This window comes from Felis catus, chromosome B4, assembly GCF_018350175.1.
Source record: "Felis catus isolate Fca126 chromosome B4, F.catus_Fca126_mat1.0, whole genome shotgun sequence".
Classification (NCBI taxonomy): Eukaryota; Metazoa; Chordata; class Mammalia; order Carnivora; family Felidae; genus Felis; species Felis catus.
Window position 1 is genome coordinate 142,044,899 of NC_058374.1, and position 14,574 is coordinate 142,059,472.

Consider the following 14,574-nt stretch of genomic DNA (forward strand, 5'->3'; position numbering starts at 1 on the left):
ACATGCGTTTAACACAATTTCCAGGTCATGTTGATAATCAAAAACACCACTTTAAAAAGTACTAAACAGCTTTAATAAAAACAAGCAAACAAAGCTTTTCTTTATGATGGATTTGAAAAGAATGCTGCCTGAGGCCTCCTGGTGCCTTTCTCCCTTCTAGGGCCTCGTTCACACATCAGCTCCCCACCCCTCCCACCCCCCATCTTCCTTACCCTCCTCTCAAGGGGCCCATGGAAGCCCCTTCAGCACCATCAGCACCTCCCACCCAGGGTGGGGCTGCTTTTCCAGGAAGGGAGGTTCTTCGGCCTGCTCATCTGCCTGGAGCCATATTTTTAGGTCCCTAGCCTGGTTCTGTGAGTTCTGTTTTCAGGCAGTGTCCCCTGTTCATTCATTCGTAGCTTATTCACACCTTCCATGGGCACCTGCTGCACACCAGGGTCTGTCCTAGGGCTGAGGTCCACCAGAGGCAGCTTAGCTTTTGGTGCAGCAGCTACAGACAGATGAGTAGTGCCAGGTGTTGAGGAGAAAAGGGACAGGGCCAAGGGCAACAAATTCAGGAAGACTTGAAACTCCAAACAGTGCTGTCCCTGTCCTGGTCCTCTCCCGAATGGTCAGTCAGGCTTTTCCTGGAGTGGGGTCCGAAGGGTGACCTGGACCACCCTTGGAGGACAGAGCGGCCAGGCGGGAGTGGGACTCAGATGGGATGCATGTTACTCGGCTTCTGGCCCCCGGCCTCAGGTCTGGAAGAAGGGACATCAGGCGGGCAGGGCCCAGTGGCTCCGTTAACATCAGGAGGACTCAGCATGGGGTGCACGAGGGTGGAGCAGGTTCAGGGTGCAGGTCGTTGAGATGGTGCCTCCCTTGGCTGTGCAGAGAAGCTGGATGAGATCCTGGCAGCCGCCACGGAGCCCACGCTGAGGCCAGACATCGCGGACGCTGACTCCAGAGCTGCCACTGTCAAACAGCGGCCCACGAGTCGGAGGATCACACCTGCTGAGATCAGTGTAAGCCACCCCAGCAGCTGGGGGGGGGGGCATGGGGAGGGGAGAAGGCAGGGAGGGGCGCGGGGGTCAGAGCTCCATGTACCCTACTGTGCGTTTGTGCATTTTTCTGGGGTGGGAGTCCGTCATTTGGACCCTCCTCTCCAGGGGTGAGGGTGAAGGACCCCATGGCTTCTCCTCACACACGTGGGGAAATCTTGTCCTCCCAGAATGGCCACAGTTTAACAAATGCTGAGTGCTCACTCTTGGCCCTGGGTCCCAGTGCCTCCTGCATAGCCACACCCAGGACCACCTAGAGCACCCCAGCCCTGTTGAGGGTACAATGCAGTGTCTCTGCACCCCGCCCCCCGACTCCTCTCACTTGGCATCTTCTGGGCTACTCCCCCAGCCTTGTCCATGTCAACCCTACCCAATACTCTATGCCCAGGCCCCCACTGGCTATGCCCCTGCTCTCTGGAGTCTCTGCGCCTGGGTCTGAGTCTTGGGTCAGGCCCCACTGGTGCCAGCACCATTGTGATTAGTGTGTGGGGTGTTTGATCTCAGGCTTAGAAGGATGGCTGGGGCTGGATGGAGAACTGGGACCCCCAGTGCCCTAGAGCCTCCTTCTAACCCCCCAACTCCAACAGTCTTTATTTGAGCGCCAGGGCCTTCCAGGCCCAGAGAAGCTGCCCGGCTCCCTGCGGAAGGGGATTCCACGGACCAAGTCTGTAGGTACGGCTGGGCTGGGGGTTGCATGGGGCTGGGGCGGATGTGGGGCTGGAGGACCCTGTCTCTCCCAACCCTCCAGTTGGGGTTTTAAGGTTTCCTTAAGGTTTCCTCTGAGAACCCCATCTCCCTGGTCATAGCCCAGGAATCTCATTTGTTTGTGGACATATGTGGGATCCGTCCTTTCCCCAAATCCAGAGAAACTGCCAAAAGAGACCCTTGAGGCTTCCTCACTCCATCCACCACTTCCTGTCCATTGTGTCCGCATCCCTGCTCTGGTCCACTATTGCCCCACCATCCGCTCCTCCCCGTCCAGTCTGCGCCCCCGACATTCCTCCCCGTCCAGTCTGTGCCCCTCCATCCGCTCCTCCCTGTCCAGTCTGTGCCCCCCACACTCCTCCCCGTCCAGTCTGCGCCCCCCTATCTGCTCCTCCCCCTCCAGTCTGCGCCCCCCGACACTCCTCCCCGTCCAGTCTGTGCCCGCCATCCGCTCTTCCCCGTCCAGTCTGTGCCCCGCCACCCACTCCTCCCCGTCCAGGCTGCGCCCCCATCCGCTCCTCCCTGTCCAGTCTGCGCCCCCCACACTCCTCCCCGTCCAGTCTGTGCCCCTCCATCCGCTCCTCCCCGTCCAGTCTGCGCCCCCCGACACTCCTCCCCGTCCAGTCTGTGCCCCTCCATCCGCTCCTCCCTGTCCAGTCTACGCCCCCCACACTCCTCCCCGTCCAGTCTGCGCCCCCCACACTCTTCCCTGTCCAGTCTGCGCTCCCCCACGCTCCTCCCCGTCCAGTCTGCGCCCCCCCACACTCCTCCCCATCCAGTCTGTGCCCCTCCATCCGCTCCTCCCCATCCAGTCTGCGCCCCCCACACTCCTCCCCGTCCAGTCTGCGCCCCCCCATCTGCTCCTCCCCGTCCAGTCTGTGCCCCTCCATCCGCTCCTCCCCGTCCAGTCTGCGCCCCCCGACACTCCTCCCCGTCCAGTCTGTGCCCGCCATCCACTCCTCCCCGTCCAGGCTGCGCCCCCATCCGCTCCTCCCTGTCCAGTCTGCACCCCCCACACTCCTCCCCGTCCAGTCTGTGCCCCTCCATCTGCTCCTCCCCCCTCCAGTCTGCGCCCCCCGACACTCCTCCCCGTCCAGTCTGTGGCCCTCATGCGCTCCTCCCCGTCCAGTCTGCGCCCCCCCACACTCCTCCCCGTCCAGTCTGTGCCCCACCATCCGCTCTTCCCCGTCCACTCTGTGCCCCCCCATCTGCTCCTCCCCATCCAGTCTGCGCCCCCCACACTCCTCCCCATCCAGTCTGCGCCCCCCACCAGGTATTGCTCTGTGTCTCTCTTTTCCTTCACAGCCAGTCTTCTCCAGAAGTCACTTGCAGTTGCTGTCTCTGTCCTCATCTGCTCCTCAGCTTGGGGCAGCATAGCTCTGTCCACACCTAAAACTGACTTTGCTGCCACCAGGGCCACCAGTGGTTTGCAGGGCATTCCTTCCAGCAGACACATGACCAGCCCTTCTCTTGTTGACCTCAACTCGCATTTGATTTTTCTGCTCACCTCCCCAGAGCTTTAGGACATTTCCTGGTTCTTTCCTCTGTTCTCAGGCTGTACCTGTTCAGGACAAGATGTAAACCTAAAAAAAACCTCCACACCAAATGTGGGTCCTCTCAAGGCTGTGTCCTTAGCCTCTGTGCCTTCTGTACCTGTCTCTTTGGGGCCTCATCATGCCTCACACTCGCTGTCACGCCTCTCATGTAGCCATCTCTCTCGACCCCAGACTGGGGCATCTCACAAGCTCCACTCACTGCCCTTCCTTCTAGACATGTAGTCCCCCCTCACCTGCCCACTTCTCTATCCATTCCTTCACAGACCTGCCCACTTGTCCATCCATCGGTCTGCATACACTGCAGCTCCCCCATCATCTGTTCATCATCAGAGTAAACACCACAGTGTTTATGCACACTGGTTCATTTCATACTTACAGTAACCCTGTTGAGGTAATACTATTAGTACCTCTGTATTACAGGTAAGGAAACTAAGGTAAAGAGGTAAAGTGACTTGCCCAAGGTCTTACCTTGTCTTCTGGTAAGACATCATGCCAGCCATCTGCCCAGACCTACCCAAAGGGGGCTTTCTGAAGAGCAGATACCACCCCATATCCCTCCAGTTCACCCGTGGCGGGCTCTTCATTGCCTTGGGGCCTTGGGGACCAGTCTCAGCCTTCTCCTACTTCATCTGGGGGCATTTGTCTCCATTTCCTTCTTACCTGGGTGTACCAACACTCGCTATTCTGCACCTGGCCTCAGTCTGCCTGGATGGCCTGTCGCTCAGCCCAGCCCAGTCCCAGGACTGACCACCACAGGTCCAGATCTCAGTGCCTTCCCTGCAGGATGTGAGCCTCTTGGTGGGTATTCCTCCTGGACCCTCCTGTGCTCATTCTGTGAGTGAGTGAGAGGGGTTCATCTTCAGGCTCCTTGCCCTGGCCTGCTGCCCATCACCAACGTGAGTGTTGGTCAAGGTGTCAGATTCCCAGAGTCCCCCACCCACCCTTGTCCTGGGCACATGATTCAGTCCTGGAAACATCAGCGTCCTGGTCCATAAACTTGAGTCCCATCTAGTACTTGCCTCCAAGTCTACGATGTGGCTCACCCAGTGGGCTGTACTCAGAGGCTGAGTATAGGCATCAACCACTGATACTGTTCCTAGATGCAGGTCCTGAATCTTGAGGCTGGAACACAGTGTTTGAGAAATGTTTGCTACTCTTCATTGGACAGAGGTCCCCACCCCACCTTGGGTGGTATCAGAACAGATTCCCCACTTCATCCCAGGCAAGTGACTTATCTTCACCCTAAGTTAGAATTTGGCATGCCAAATCTCCTGCGTCTTCTAGGAGCACAAGCTTTTCCCCATGTAGTTTGTCTCATAAGTTGTGCAGCGGGGAGGAGGCCCCAAAAGAACCTGGCACAAATCTTGTGTCCAGCCATGGGGGTGGAAGGCAGACCTAAAAATGATGATGATGATGATGATGATGATGATGATGATGATGATGATCTCGGCCTCCTTCCTGGGATGCTTCTAGGTGCTCAGCCCCATGCTGTAGGCTTTAAATGGCTCCAGCTGTGGCAGCCCCACAACAGGGGCCAGCATTTCGCTTGAGATTAGGAAACTGACCTGCTAAGAGATTAAGTAATGTCAGACAGTAACTTCCAATGCTAGAATTCAAGCCACACGAAAGCCCACCTTTGCTGTGCCCGGGGTGAAGAGCTGTCATGCAGGACAAGATGTAGATCGCGCAGTGTGGGAGGCCCGGGGAGACCACCTTGGCTAAAGGAGGAGGTGGCTGGGAACAGGCAATCTGCATTGTAGTGAGTTCGTAAGAATGCGAGCAAGTACAGAGTGAAGCCAAGTGTAGATTCCCAAGGCACTCCACCAGAGACCTGTGCGTATCAACATGGAGGAAACATTCATCCACTGTCCTCCGGTTGGGCCGTCGAACACTTGCAGCCTAACTGAACATGCGTACGGTACAAGTGTCCATGTTGTGCCCACAAGGACACTTGGGAGATCTTGCCAGGCTCTAGCCAGGCAGCAGGACAATGAGGGCCCTGAGCATCCCAGTCCTGTTCTTGCCCAGACCCTAACTCAGGCAGCAGAGCGGGTTTCATTTTAAGCCTGTGTTGCCCATGAGAGAATTGAGATTCAGGGGGGCCCAGGGCCCGGCCTGGGGCCACACAGCCCATAGGGAGTACAACTGACACATGGGTCAGGTGCTTAGTCTACAATTCCACTTTAGCTCTTCCTCCTTCCCTTCCACCCTCCCTCACTGAAGTTCAGCCATTGAGGTTATAGCAGTGACCGGGCAGTGTGTCTGGTCCAGTCCACTTGGGTCTCTGGGATGGAGCCTCTCAGGGCTTGTCTTTTCACAAACACCTTCTCACCTGGGCGCCAGCCTTCTTTCTGCCAGATGCATGGCTCAGCTGGCCACAGTCCTGCTGCCCCTCTGACTACAGTCCGTGCATCACTCCTACTCTGGGAGAGCGTCCCCCTAATTTCTGACCATCTCTCTTCTTCCCGTCTCTGGTTGCCACCAGGGAACTCCCGGTGACACCTGCTTGTTCCATTGCTGCAATGTGGCCTCGCTCAGTCTTGGATGGAAGCCATGCACCAGCCGCCCCTACCTCTTCTGTGCAGTTGTCTTCACCACTCCACGTGGGGTGATGTGTAGGGGCTGCCCCGATTCTCTCCGGGTGTCTTCTTTGGGCCCTCTCAGTGTGATGGGGCTTGGGCAGGTCTTGGCCCGAACCCAAGACTTTGGGTCCTTTCACAGTCTGTTGGTGGGGCCCTCCTCTGCCTTATATCTGAAAGAATACCTCTCCCCAAGTCTTTCTAAGAGCCCCCTCCCCCCAACTCAACACTGGGCTTGGGGTGCAGAGCTGGCATCCAGGGAGGAGACCAGACTAGGGGCCTCGCTCAGATCTCCTGCTCTGGGCTGCCCTGTCCCCTTTTCTCTCAGACCCCAGCCTCTGTGCCCTTCTTGACCCCGTCCTCCCCGGCTGGGTATCGCTTCCCACCAATTTCTAAGGGGGTGGTTTCGCAGTCCTTGCATCTGGGGCCATGGCTGCCCTCAGGTGGAGTCAGGGCAGGGCTGGCCCCTGCACAGGGCCGGCGCCGGGGTCTCACCAGGGCCCTTCTGTCCGCAGGAGAGGATGAAAAGCTGGCGTCCCTGCTGGAAGGGCGCTTTCCGCGCAGCACGTCCATGCAAGATACGGTGCGTGAGGGCCGTGGCATCCCGCCCCCGCCGCAGACCGCACCGCCGCCCCCACCCGCTCCCTACTACTTCGACTCCGGGCCGCCCCCCGCCTTCTCACCGCCACCCCCTCCAGGCCGCGCCTACGACACAGTGCGCTCCAGCTTCAAGCCCGGCCTGGAGGCGCGCCTGGGCGCTGGGGCCGCGGGCCTGTACGATTCCGGCGCGCCCCTGGGTCCGCTGCCCTACCCGGAGCGGCAGAAGCGTGCGCGCTCCATGATCATCCTTCAGGACTCGGCGCCGGAGGCGGGCGACACCCCCCGGCCTCCTCCGGCGGCCACCCCACCGGAGCGTCCAAAGCGGCGGCCGCGGCCGCCGGGCCCCGACAGTCCCTACGCCAACCTGGGCGCTTTCAGCGCCAGCATCTTCGCGCCGTCCAAGCCTCAGCGCCGCAAGAGCCCGCTGGTGAAGCAGCTGCAGGTGGAAGACGCTCAGGAGCGCGCAGCCCTGGCAGTGGGCAGCCCTGGCCCGGGGGGCGGCAGCTTCGCCCGGGAGCCCTCCCCGACGCACCGTGGGCCTCGGCCAAGCGGCCTTGACTACGGCCCCGGGGAAAGCCCCGGCCTCGCGTTCGGGGGCCCAGGCCCGGGCAAGGACCGGCGGCTGGAGGAGCGGCGCCGCTCAACCGTGTTCCTGTCGGTGGGAGCCATCGAGGGCAGCACACCTAGCACAGACCTGCCCTCCCTGCAGCCCTCCCGCTCCATCGATGAGCGCCTGCTGGGGGCTGGCGCCGCCACCACCACCGGCCGAGACCTGCTCCTGCCATCCCCCGTCTCTGCTCTGAAGCCATTGGTCAGCGGCCCGAGCCTTGGGCCTTCAGGCTCCACCTTCATCCACCCACTCACCGGCAAACCCCTGGACCCCAGCTCGCCCCTGGCCCTCGCCCTGGCCGCTCGAGAACGTGCTCTGGCCTCCCAGGCGCCCTCCCGGTCCCCCACGCCTGTGCACAGCCCTGACGCTGACCGCCCTGGGCCTCTGTTCGTGGATGTACAGGCCCGCGACTCTGAGCGAGGGGCGCTGGCCTCCCCAGCCTTCTCCCCAAGAAGCCCCGCCTGGGTTCCTGTGCCTGCTCGGAGGGAGCCGGAGAAAGCACCCCGGGAGGAGCGCAAGTCGCCAGAGGACAAGAAGTCCATGATCCTCAGCGTCCTGGACACATCCCTGCAGCGGCCGGCCGGCCTCATCGTCGTGCACGCCACCAGCAATGGGCAGGAGCCCAGCGGGCTGGGGGCTGAAGAGGAGCGCCCGGGCACCCCGGAGCTGGCCCCCGCCCCCGCACAGTCAGCAGTGGTGGCAGAGCCCCTCGCGAGCCCCCGGGCTCAGCCCCCTGGCAGCACGGCTCCGACAGACCCCGGGCCGGGCCAGGGCAGCTCCGAGGAGGAGCCAGAGCTGGTGTTCGCTGTGAACTTGCCGCCCGCCCAGCTGTCCTCCAGCGATGAGGAGACCAGGGAGGAGCTAGCCCGCATTGGGCTGGTGCCGCCTCCCGAAGAGTTTGCCAACGGGGTCCTGCTGGCCACCCCACTTCCTGGCCCAGGTCCCTCACCCACCGTGGTGCCAGGCCCGGCCTCAGGGAAGCCGAGCAGCGAGCCGCCTCCTGCCCCTGAGTCTGCAGCTGACTCAGGGGTGGAGGAGGCTGACACACGCAGCTCCAGCGACCCCCACCTGGAGACCACAAGCACTATCTCCACGGTGTCCAGCATGTCCACCCTGAGCTCGGAGAGTGGGGAGCTCACTGACACCCACACCTCCTTCGCCGATGGACACACTTTTCTACTCGAGAAGCCACCAGTGCCTCCCAAGCCCAAGCTCAAGTCCCCGCTGGGGAAGGGGCCGGTGACCTTCAGGGACCCGCTGCTGAAGCAGTCCTCGGACAGTGAGCTCATGGCCCAGCAGCATGCCGCCTCTGCCGGGCTGGCCTCCGCTGCCGGACCTGCTCGCCCTCGCTACCTCTTCCAGAGAAGGTCCAAGCTGTGGGGGGACCCCGTGGAGAGCCGGGGACTCCCAGGGCCTGAAGATGACAAACCAACTGTGATCAGTGAGCTCAGCTCTCGCCTGCAGCAGCTCAACAAAGACACACGCTCCTTGGGGGAAGAGCCGGTTGGTGGCCTGGGCGGCCTGCTGGACCCTGCCAAGAAGTCGCCCATCGCGGCAGCTCGGTGAGCAGGGCAGTGTGGGGAGGGTCCTGTCCCGTGTCCATGGCCCCCCCCCACCCTGTGTTTTCTGTGTTTTTCCTCTCGTCTGTCCACCATCGGAGGTTTCCTCCGTTCCCCTCCCCAGTCCATTCTATCCCACCCCTTACCTGTCCGTGGCATGCCTCTCTGTCCACTTGTGTCCTTTGTCTGCCCTTGCTTTGTCTGTGTGAGACAAGTCTCATTCAGGGATCTGAAATCTTGGGGCCGCTGTTCTCTCCATCCTGTTGGTGCTAGGAGTGGGGGCTGGGCACCCATCAGAGACCCAGCGGGGCCGAGCACCTCCACAGCCCTCCTGGAGACGCCCTGCCTCGGGGGGTTCTTGTGGGCTCTCACTCTTTTGCTCCCGACCAAAGCTGCCTCTCCTGTTACGGGTTGTTCTGTGCTCCATCCTGGAGTTGCAACCCGCTCCCCTCCCCCCACTGTTCAGCTTCGCTGTGAGCCTGTGGGCCCCCAACCCCATCCTCCCTGTGGCCACATGGCTGGTGCCACCTTTCCTGTAGCTGCCTCCTGCCTTGCTTCCTTTTGAGGCTTAGAGTACACAGACTCCTTTTCCTTTTGGGACGCACCAGCAGCTCCCTGTGTTCTGCCCCAGAAAAATTTGTCTCTCTGCTCTGCCTCAGAGCCCCTTAAACACAGACTGCAGTGCATTTTCAAAGTGCATTAAGAAGCCATTCTTAGGGGGAAGTCACAGCATCCCTCCATACTCCATCTGCCCTCTCGCCTTCTCCGTACCTTCCCTGTTCCTCTGTCTGTCTGCTCGTCCCACCTCTTGCCCAGGGTGAGGACTTGAAGAGGCCACGTTGTGCCCTGGAAATGGGGGTGGGGGTTGCTGAGCAAGGGGCTGGGGTGCTGCTCTGGTAGAGCTGCCAGAGCCCCTGGGCTGGTCCCTTGGATATTTCCTTGAGGACCCCATTCCCAAGGCTTTGCTCCTGAAGGGGTCCCCCTTGGGCCTGTGGGCTCCATGGATGTTGGTGGGAGAGCTGGTTCCTGCCCACTGGTGCTGGTCTGAGGCAGCTCTGGTAACCCCCTGGCTGGCCCTTGTCTGCCCTTTTCAAGCTGCCTTTGCCTTCTGTACCCCTTTAGGCCCTCCTCCCTCTTCTGGCTTTGTTGGGGGGGGGTGGGGTGTGAGGTGCCACTGCCTGGCCTCCTTCTTGCTCCCTGAAGACCAGCCTATTGGGCCCTTTCCTGTCAGCCTTGGAAGGCACAGCTCACAAAGTGAGGGATTCGGTCTTATTCACAAGGGCTTGTCTGATTTACCTTCTTCCAGTTAAGGGTTCAAAAGATATGTGGGGGCTTGGGAAGCTCACGGTGCCTCCCCTAAGTGGTCCAGGAATATTGTCCTTCAGCTCCTGTCATCTCAGGGGCTCGCTTTGGGGCCCTCTCCCCTTTTGGCCTCTTCCAACTCCCAGCTGAATGTGAAAGCCCTCTTTCCAGCAGGGCAATGACAAAGGTACCCTGAGAGTGGGCGTTATGGGCATGGCCAGGGTATCCATTTGGGATGAGTAGCCCAGGTCCTGGGCCTCTGCAGGACCTAACCCCTGGGGACGGGGGGTTCCCTGACCCACCCTCGACCAGCCCCTATCTTCATCTCTGCTTCTCCTCCCTTGCCAGTCCCTCTGTTCTCTATGTCCTTTGGTCCCAGTGAAAATTAAAGCCATTTAAAGTGGGAAGCACAGTTCCTGATACAGTGCAGGCCCTCAATAAACGTTTGCTCAACAGACGAAAGAACTAAGCTAAATGCAAGCACTGTCTTTTGTGACCTGTAATCTAGGGAGGGGGCTTAGGATAAATATCACTGAAGGACAGACACATGATTCAGATGCACTGGTTGTTGGACCCCATGATCAGGCTCAGGCGAGCCTGGGTCTTGTCATTTGCTCTGCTGGCTCCCATGGGGTGGCTGGGCACCCTGAGCATTTCTCCTCTGTCAGGGTAAAGGTCTCTTGTCCCATGGCTCTGGGTTGTGCCAGGACCCTGTGTTTGTGTTCTGATTTGGACATGGGATGGGCCAGGGCAAGACCCACAGGTGCCAGCTTTGCACCCCACCTACCCCACAGGTGCACTGGAAAGGGAGCCTCTTTGACTTGGCACTTCTTGCAAAAGTCCAGCCTCTGATTGGCTTCACATGGGTCCCCTGCTTTCCCCTGGATGAATCAGCAGGGTCAGGGATGCTGTAAGGCCTCCATTGGCCAGGCCTGAGTCCTGTGCTCTCCTGGGAGCTGGGGCACGGGGCCAGCCCACCTAGCAAACAGGTGCTGAGAGTGAGGGAGGGTGGGTCTCCAGAGGAAAATCAGCTGCTGTTACGGGGGTCCAGATGCTGGAAAACCTAAAACAACACAAGTCCCTTGTGACATGTTCTCACCAACGTCGGCAGTTTGCTTCATTCCCTGGCATCAGCTTGGGGTCAGAGGGCCCTGGATATCAACCCTCAGCTAGTTGCACCTGAGCTCTGTAGTCTTGGACGAGCCACTGTGAACTTCAGTCCCTCCCCTGTGAGATGGTGACGGTGACGCCCTGAAGCACCGAGCTCAGGGCTGCAGCATGGTGGGTTCTCATGAAGTGGGCACTCAGCCAGGTCCTTCGTGGGAAATAAAAGGGCCGGATATTGCACTAGAAAATGCCAGGTCATATTATTTCACTTCTACAGCCATTCTCTCAGATGGATAACAGCATACTCTCCATTTTCCAGACAATAAAACTAAGGTTCTAAAGAGGTCTATTGCAGCTGGTAAGTGGTGGTATCTGTCTGGCCCCAAGCCCCACTCTCTGTTCACTGTACTCTGGGGGCTGTGTCGTTAAGCCCCTTCTGGTGACGGATGCTGGGTTTCTGTGCGGTAGCCTCTCACACAGAAATGCGCACCTGTTCACTGGGTAGACTGACACCGTTATCTATCAATCGCGTATACCACAAATAGCACGTGTATTCTGAAATCGCTTATCCTCGAGTCCTCGCAGCGCTACCTCATCAGCCCAGCTACACGGAGCCATCCCTCTGCCCTGCCTTCCTATTCCCACTTCCCTCTGCACCCCCTTCTCTCGTTCACACTTCCTTTGGCCCTCTCTGCTTCCCCTCACCCCTCAGATCTGGGTGAAACCACAGTCCCCAGTGGCGTGGACCCCACTGCCCACCCTTGGCTTCTGGCCAGAGGCAGGGGGCTGAGCGGAGGATTCAGTGAGCGTGTGGAGTCGGCCCCTCCATGTGGCTGGCAGGAGCTGTGGTGCCCGCCAGGGCTGCTGGGCAGCTCTCGTTTGCAGCTCACTGTGGCTGGAACCTAGCACTCCTCTCTCATTTAGTGCTGAACTGCTAGTGATACGGTCTCTAAGAGAAACGTTCAAAGTGCAGGAAGTTCTGGTGTCTGGGTGGGGCTGTTTCCTTCCCGGGACCATTCTTGGCAGAGGCCCCAGAGTGATTGCCTTGGCCACCTGGAGGGACCTCTGGCTTTTTGCGACATTGATCCTAGACTAGTCATCTGCTCTATGCTTCTAGCTTCGGGTCTAGCCCTCGTATAGACAGGACGTCCATCTTCTCAGAGCCCCACCGTGGTCTTTGAGGCTCACATCTGTACCCAACTCCACTCGCCTTCGGATCGGAATCCCACATGTCGTCTGAAGTCCATAGTGTCTCTGAGCACTGCAGAAACACTCAGCTCTGCTGTGGCTTTCAGTTTTACATCTGTCTGACCCTCACCTCTGGTTTCATAGAAAAAAGTTCATGGTGAAATAGCTGTGGAAATACAAAGTGAAAGGGGTGTCTTTCCTGCATCTTCTTAGCCCCTTTGATGTGCTTTGCGCCATGGCCTCGAACCTGTTAGGTCTCAGCTTCTCTGGCAGATCGTTAGTAAGTGTCTTGCAGAAGACTCACATTCCTTATGATGGGGTAGAAACCCTGCTCTGGTGACTTTCTGTGTACCCCGTTCTACTAACATGTTTGGCTGGGATCTGGATACCACCTTGTGTCACCGCAGGTATCTCAAGGCCAGTGGGGCTTCTTCTGAAACCTGGGCTGACACTTGTGGTGTGACGGCCGACGCGAGAGCACTGGGGCCAGGATGTGCTTTGTCCTTGCGGGCCACACGAAACCGGGTCACATGCTTCAGGAGCCCTGAACTATGCTGGGGGAGCAGGAAGTGCTCACAGATGAGGGGATGTAGAGGCATTTGGAGGGTGTTGAGGTTGGGCGGTGAGAAGGCGAAAGGCTGGAGACGCCCTGAGCGGAGAGTGCGCTTCGAAGCTTATGAGTCTGTATCTAGTTTTGCGCTGCTGTTGGGGGTTCTGTCCCTGAGTGGAGCTCCCAGACTGCAAAAGCCCACAAGGCCTAGGCCTGCCCTGCATGAGTGCACTGGCAGAAGGCCCAAGACAGAGGCCAGGGCCAGAGCTTGGGCTTTTCCTTGTCTGTTGGTGCCAACAGGCCAACAGGCAGTCAAGCCTGGGAGGGACACGTCCCGTTATTTTTGTTTGCTGACATTTAGCTTTGTCAGTGAGGAAATGAGGTGAGAGGTGCTGAGTGAAAATGTCTGGACCCTGAGGTGGCCGGGAGGGTGAGGATAAGGGCCGGGGTTAATGCTGGGAGCCCTCCATGAAAAGGAGGAGGAGCTGAGGGTGGCTCCCGGTCCCTGGTGTGGGGAGGACGGGGGGAAGGGAGAGCATGTTTGGAGGCCCCGGTAGAGGTCTGGAGCTCAGGAGAGCCTGGGCTCACATGTAGCATTCTTGGGCACGTCAGCCGTAGCCAAGGGTGGGAGTGGACCACCTGGCCCAGGAGAAAGTGTGTGTGCCGAGAGGAGAACCCACAAAACCCATCTAGGAAGGAAGGGGTCCTGCCACAGCCTGGGTAACTGCAGGGGTGTGGGGCAAGGGGCAAGGGGCGAGGCCAGACCCCAGTGGCTGAGGAATCACCAGGCAGCAAGACAGTAGCAGATTCAGACATGGTGGAAGAGACGTCCGGGGCCACGGGGCCTTGCGGAGCCATCCGGAGGAGGCGGCTGACGGCATTCAGGGGTGCCCGGTGAGGTACCGCTCGTTAGGGGGCGGGTGGGCCAGAAGCCCTTTGGGAGGCTGGCGGGTGCTGTGATGTGGCCACACCGTGGCTGGGGCCCGGCTGGGGCGGCGTCAGTTGAGAGTGGCGATGGACGGTGACGGCTGTGCCGAAGTGGCGTGGAGACTTGGCTGTGGACGCTGCTGGGGTTCCTGCTCAGGGGACGACGTGGGCGGTTCCCTGCTCCCCTGGAGGAAGGGAGGAGGGGCAAGCACTTGGGCCATGGGTACCCTTGGCCGCTCCCTGCTGTGTCCTGGGGCCTTGGGAGGCCACAGACTTCCTTATGCTCTTCTTGTAGGCCTCCTGCCATGTCCACCATGCTTTGGGCATCCTTAGGACTGGCTCTCTCCCCACTTCCCCACCCAGTGGAATACGGCTCTTCATTCCCTCACTCATGGCACCTCCTGGCATCAGCCGCATTTTCTCCGGCAGGTGCCCATCTCCTGGCACCCACCACCTCTCCTCAGGAGGGTCTGCCTGGGTGCTGCTAGAGCCTGCCTCACCCCTCTGACAGGAAGGAGCGCTTCGGCACTGGCCAGAAGGGCGTCCTGGAGCCCAGACCCTGCTCTGGGCTCAGGCCAGGCGTCTCCACTGCACTCCCCAGCACCCGTCCAGTTCTCTCTGCCTTCACAGCTTGGCTGTGGTCCTGCCAACTTGCCAATATGCTTCTGTCACACCGGAGACCCTGGGCACACCCACATGGTTCCACTGAAACTTAACCCTTGGGGTAGGGCTAAGCAGGATTCCCTCCTGAGACACGAGGTCCTCAGGCCTGGGTCGCTGTGTGAGAGTCATGGTGGAGCTCTACTGGGACCATCCCCTCCGCACCTTACCCTGCACTGCAGCCCCCGCCC

The 14,574-nt window shown here is 59.7% G+C and overlaps 1 protein-coding gene across 3 annotated transcripts in view; it reads left to right on the top strand.

Annotated features, from left to right (window-relative positions):
• SHANK3 (SH3 and multiple ankyrin repeat domains 3) overlaps positions 1 to 14,574 on the top strand; it is a 50,262-nt gene that overhangs the window by 31,111 nt on the left and 4,577 nt on the right. For all 3 annotated transcript variants that reach the window (XM_023257676.2, XM_023257677.2, XM_023257678.2), the window contains 3 exons: positions 874 to 1,004; positions 1,628 to 1,712; positions 6,396 to 8,652. In XM_023257676.2, the coding sequence (XP_023113444.2) occupies positions 874 to 1,004; positions 1,628 to 1,712; positions 6,396 to 8,652 (2,473 nt within the window). The remainder of the gene's footprint in view (positions 1 to 873; positions 1,005 to 1,627; positions 1,713 to 6,395; positions 8,653 to 14,574) is intronic.